General features: G+C 36.4%; 1 protein-coding gene across 1 annotated transcript; it reads right to left on the bottom strand.

Annotated features, from left to right (window-relative positions):
- Nucleotides 1-1,717: 1,717 nt before the first annotated feature.
- On the bottom strand, nucleotides 1,718-2,881 carry LOC107755037 (gonadotropin subunit beta-1-like). Its single transcript, XM_016571677.1, has 2 exons — nucleotides 2,708-2,881; nucleotides 1,718-1,936 (listed from the first exon to the last, which is right to left on the bottom strand). Exons 1-2 carry the CDS (start codon nucleotides 2,879-2,881, stop codon nucleotides 1,718-1,720), a joined length of 393 nt encoding a protein of 130 aa, XP_016427163.1.
- Between the last annotated feature and the right edge of the window lie 3,052 nt (nucleotides 2,882-5,933).

Below are 5,933 nucleotides of genomic sequence, written 5' to 3'. Positions count from 1 at the left end.
AATGCCCCCCCCCCCCCCCTTTGAAATTTGTTTTTACACTTACAAAAATAAAATCTGAATATAAGCAGAGTGCACAGTGCTGATTCAAAGGTTTTACAAATATGATCTAACTTCAAATGCTGTGAACATTTGGGAAAATGTATCTATTGAGCGTTTTATCTGAATCACTCTTATCTACACTATATCTTATGTAAAACATCAAGCATAACATGTAGCCATTGGTTGTATTTTATCATTATTTAATTTGTTTTTATTTGAGTAAAAAAAAAAAAGCTCTTTGATTTACTAAACCAACTATGATGATATACAGAAACCTGTTGGTTCACTGCAGGGCACTTTAGTATTTGTTTGATGATATCATCTGTTAGATATTGTCTAAGATGTTTTTCTAATTGGCCCATTTGTCTCAGCCTGCACTTTCAGGGCGCTCCACCTCGTGTTGCAGTGCTAGGAGCCAGCAACGTCAAGATGAAGAACAATCTGTCATAGGCCCAGTTTGCCTTGTAGCTACACAACAATACGAATGTACAAACAGCAAGAAAGTTGACTTGAAGCAGGGACAATATATTGCAAAAGAACACGAATGAGGCAGATTTTGATGATTTTCAAAACATTCACATCTAGACAGGCAGTTTATCTAAGGAAAACTATGCCTGGGTGAAGCTTTTTCCAGTACAAATAACTGGCAGTGCAATTTAAAAGATGAAGCATTGATACAGTTTAAAAAATATATATTATAATTGTTGCAATGTAAGGCTAGGGTAAACCTCTTATTTCATTACTTAAGGTCTTGAGTTATAATAGGGAATTTCTGCCAGTTTTAAATCAGCTAATCAAATGAAATTCTGATTAACCCTTTAATTTTTGAAGTGTCTGCAATGTGCCAACATAAAAATGTACACACACACACATTTATATACACAGAGATGATTTGTTTCTCATTAACCTTGTAAAGTTTGTACTCCTAAGCAACTGTAAGTCATGCATGTTCTCGTTTGTTGATGACACCTTAAAGAGCATCTGCTATGATGTAGTGTCTCTTGTTTCTATCATCTGCTCCTTTTATTACCATACATGAGTATTAAAGGCTCTTTGGGATGTGCCCTAACCCATTTCTCTATTTATATGCCCCTTTTCCCGAAAACTCTGATATTCATATTCATGTATCACTAATTTGATTATGTAAATGTAGCATGGTTTCAGTGAGTTTGCTCAGTGTATCAGAGAGAGCATCCTCACAGAGAGAATTTTTTTTGCAGTTGGCCTCAGAAGGACAATTATAAGCGCTGGTTAAAAACGTACCAATTTCACAAGCAAAATTAAAGTGTCTGCGTGTATAAGCGTTTGGGAACAGATGGTTTATCACAGGAAATGAGTTCTGTTTATGCTATGTGAGAGCTGTTTTAATGGTGCAGTTTGTGCCTGACTTAAGATTATTAACACCAGAGCCCACAGAAGATTCCAGAAGCACAAGAGGATGAAACAGCACCTCACAGAAGACCTGTCAGGAGCCAAAGCATATTTCATATTGATTTAAAAATTAAACATAGTTCGCCTTTAATGGGTTCTTGCAGTATGTTATATTTATTAATGCTTACAAATAATATGAAAAGGTTTCATATGTGTTTTATTCCATTATGCAATTTACACGGTATGAAATATTCAGAATTGTACAACAGGCTTTCAAATGGGTTTAGAGCGGGGTTTGTTTCCTTGTCTAATGTGCATTGCAGCTGATTGTCTGCTGGCTGAGAACTCCACAGTCTGTGATGTCAGAATTACACTTGCTGCATTCACAACTGAGGGCCACTGGGTAAGTGAAAACGGAGTCAGCCCTGGCAGGGCAGCCTTTAAACTCATAGGTCTCGTAGATCCATTCTTTGAAGTTACAGGTGTTCTGGTAGTACAGCATCATTGGGCTACGGTAAACACTTTCCTGTCAAAATGTGAAGTAGTTTAGTTCCCTGTTATCTTTTAATGTTGTTAAAAGAAGCCTCTTATAGTTACTAAGTACCGTATAAACAGTAATATTGTGAAATATTATTACAATTGTAAAAAACTTTTTGCTATTTTACTATATTTTAAAGTGTAATTTATTCTTGTGACAGCTAAACTGAACTTTCAGCAGCCATTACTCCAGTCTTAAGTGTCACATGATCCTTCAGAAATCATTCTAATTTGCTGATTTGGTGCTCAAGAAACATTTGAGTGTTGAAAAGAGTTGTGCCGCTTAATGTTTTTGTGGAAACTGTGACACACTACCATTCAAAAGTTTGGGGTAAGAATGAAATTGAAATAAAATTTTTTTAAAAATTAATACTTTTATTCAGCAAGGATGCATTCAGTTGATCAGTGACAGTAAAGACATTTATAATGTTATTATATATACATTTATAATGCTATTTTAAATAAATGCTGTTGTTTTGAATTTTTTATTAATCAAAGAATGAATGAAAAAAAAAAAAAGATTTCCACAAAAATATTAAGCAACTAATTTTTTTTAAAAGCATTGATTAATAATAACTGCTGAGTACCAATAATAATTGAACACCATATCAGCATATTAGAATGATTTCTGAAGGATCATGTGACGCCGAAGACTGGAGTAATAGCTGAATGGCTGAAAAATCATATAAATTCATATATATGTAAAATGTACATAAATCCATTTAAAAGAAAATGTTACAAGAACATTGCTTCATCCTACCTGTGTTTTGCAAAGCCCGGCACAGGCAGTGGTGTCAATTGTGAAGCAGCTGCCACATTCCTCACTTTCTACAGTAATGGAGATATTGGTGAGCCGACAGCTGGACCTGCATTCTGATCCTGCCCTCATTAGTGCTGGCAACAGCATCACCATAACAACGAAGTGCATCCTCATCTGGAAATCAATGCGAAAGTGAGCAGCTAATCAAATACAGGTGCTGCAGTGGATAAATATTAGCATTGCATTTTGTGTCCATCTTGGGTTCTTTTGCTTATTGGACATAAACTAAAAAGTTGGAAGAGTAACTAAGATGAATCAATTTAAATTTGGTTTGGGAAAAGCAACTATCAAACACATTGAAACTGACGTCAAATTACTAATATAAAGTTCATGCTAATATAATTATAATTACTAAAATACTTATATGAAGTTCATGTCAGTCCTACCTGCTGGAGCTTTGCTGAGACAAAATCACTTCACCTCACCTCAATTCACGTGGACACTTATACCCTCCTGTCAGACGTGACGCCCACATCTAGTTGAGAGCAGCCATGTCTTATCATACTACTTCACTTGCTTTTGTGGAGGTGGCACAAATCCCCAAAAGCCCTGTGGCCATGACATTCAGTCTGGAAAAGGCTTAGACAGAACAGGATCCATGTAAAGGCCACCACTGATGTTCTGCTTTTCAAGGTCAGTGTTCTGCAGCACAATTCCTGGATTGAAAATCACTGGAACAATAGCTTGTCTTCTCTAAAAGATCCACACATGGCTGCTTCAACAATTTATTTCTGCAGGATATTTTTGAGAAAATTTTACAAGCCTAAAAATCAATCAGTTTTTAGTGTCCACTGTATCTGTTCAGGTTTTACCTGACTAACTTTTGAAACAGTCTTTTATAACAGATGGAAGTGATGTTCCTACAAGAACAAGAACAATAACAGGCATCAGACCATATCCTAATTGACATTGGCATTTAGACATTTAGACATTTAGCAGACACTTTTATCCAAAGTGACTTGCAAGTGAGGACAATGGAAGCAATCCAAATCAACAAAAGAGCAATGATAAGCAAGTGCTATAACAAGTCTTAGTTAGCTTAATGCAGTACACGTAGCAAGTTTTTTTTTTAAATCATATAATAAATAAAAAGAGGTTAGCTAGTGTTAAAACACAGCTAGTGTTAGAGGCCTTTTTTGCTTTTGTTAATCAGAAGTCAGAAGTCAGAAAGTCAGAATTATAATTGTATAATAAATAAAAAGAAAACAAATAGATAGAATGCAAAAAGATTAGAGAAGCAAGTGTTCGTTTTTTTTTTAAAGAAAACAAGCAATTCGTAAATAAATAGAGTGCAAGTCTAAAAGGGAGTCCAGCCTGGACAGAACAAGAGCTTGAACAAGGAGTTGGGTTGCATGTTCTGAAAGAAAGGGCCTGATCTTCTTGATGTTGAATAAAACGAATCTGCAGGACTGGGCAGTTTTAGCAATGTGGTCTGAGAAAGTCAGCTGATCATCAATCATAACTCCAAGGTTTCTGGCTGTTTTTGAAGGAGTTATGGTTGATGTGCCTAACTGGATGGAGAAATTGTGATGAAACGATGGGTTTGCTGGAACCACAAGCAGTTCTGTCTTGGCAAGGTTGAGTTGAAGGTGATGGTCCTTCATCCAGCAAGAAATGTCTATTAGACAAGCTGAGATGCGAGCAGATATCGTCGGATCATCAAGATGGAATGAGAGGTAATGTTGAGTGTCATCAGCATAGCAGTGATATGAAAAGCCATGTTTCTGAATGACAGAACCTAGTGATGCCATGTAGACAGAGAAGAGAAGTGGTCCAAGAACTGAGCCCTGAGGCACCCCAGTAGTTAGATGTTGTGACTTGGACACCTCACCTCTCCAAGATATCTTGAAGGACCTATCTGAGAGATAAGACTCAAACCACTGGAGTGTGGTTCCTGAGATGCCCTTTGCCAATAGGGTTGACAGGAGAATCTGGTGGTTAACCGTGTCAAAAGCAGCGGACAGATCCAGCAAGATAAGTATTGAAGATTTGGAATCCGCTCTTGCCAGTCTTAGGGCTTCAACAACTGAGAGCAAGGCAGTCTCGGTTGAATGTTCACTTCTGGAACCAGACTATATGTCAGTAAACACATATGTCAGTATTTGGTATGTTGGTGTATATATTTGGCATCAACTGGTCTAACAATGCATTTTTTTTTTACCACTAGATCTATCTATTTATGTGAAAATAACTGGATTGAGATGCTCATGGGCTTTGAAAAGTGTAATGGGTAATTTGATGCATTAAATTGGTAAAGGATGCAATAAATCGATCAAAGTGACAGTAAAAACATGACAGTAAAGACTGGAGTATGGCTTCTACATTGCTATGAACAACAGCATTTATTTGATACAGAAACCTCATAAATGAAAAGTTACATTAAAAGCCTCAATGTGTTTACTGTCACTTTTGATCAGTTTAATGAATCCTTCCCCAATCCTGCATCAAATCACTCAATACACTTTTCAAAGCCCATGAGCATTTCAATCTCTATATAATTTTCAAATACAAATTTTGAAAGATAGATCTAGTGGTGAGCATAAGAGACTTATATCAAACTAAAAAATCTTACTGACCCCAAACTTCTAAACTGAACATTTTATATACAATATATAATCTTCGAAACTGTCTTCTGTAAAAGAACTATTCTAGCATTCATAGCATGCCTTGACCATTATCTGTTTTAAAGTTATATAGTGCCCTGGATTTTCATTTTGATTCTGTTTATTTTCTGTCACAGATCTCAGTCTGGCTCTTTGGCTTTTCATCTCTTTTTTCTTTCAGCCGCCCCCAGTCTCTTTCCATTGCTTTTGAAGGTTGTACAGTCATTGACTCCTGATGTGTACAAATCTTGGAAATTGTCCAAGATGACCCACTGACCTTCATTTATCACGCTGCGATAAGAGCCACATTAGAATAAGGCTTATTAATGTAGAAAAAAATCTGCCTTTTCACTCCCATCAATGCATCCAAAATGCTTCTCTCTGACTCTATATATCCAGTAATTCTCAGGTCTTTTTTTACTCAGATCTCAATGTACTTCTCACTGCCGCCACAGTCATATTCAAGACTCCATTCCTGGCCTACAATGCAGTCAGCACCATTATTCTAATAACTATATGCCATAATCCAATCGCACGCCCACAACCTTCACACTACAGTCAGA

This window comes from Sinocyclocheilus rhinocerous, unplaced genomic scaffold (assembly GCF_001515625.1).
Source record: "Sinocyclocheilus rhinocerous isolate Xijiao unplaced genomic scaffold, SAMN03320098_v1.1 scaffold591, whole genome shotgun sequence".
NCBI lineage: Eukaryota > Metazoa > Chordata > Actinopteri > Cypriniformes > Cyprinidae > Sinocyclocheilus > Sinocyclocheilus rhinocerous.
This window is presented reverse-complemented; position numbering and strand designations above follow the sequence as displayed.

What these genes read in the sequence shown, in the direction of transcription:
- LOC107755037 (XM_016571677.1), bottom strand. Translation starts at nt 2,881, where the DNA reads ATGAGGATGCACTTCGTTGTTATGGTGATGCTGTTGCCAGCACTAATG. An exon ending in CCGGGCTTTGCAAAACACAG is followed by an intron (nt 1,937 to 2,707) that starts GTAGGATGAAGC and finishes ACATTTTGACAG; the next exon opens with GAAAGTGTTTACCGTAGCCC.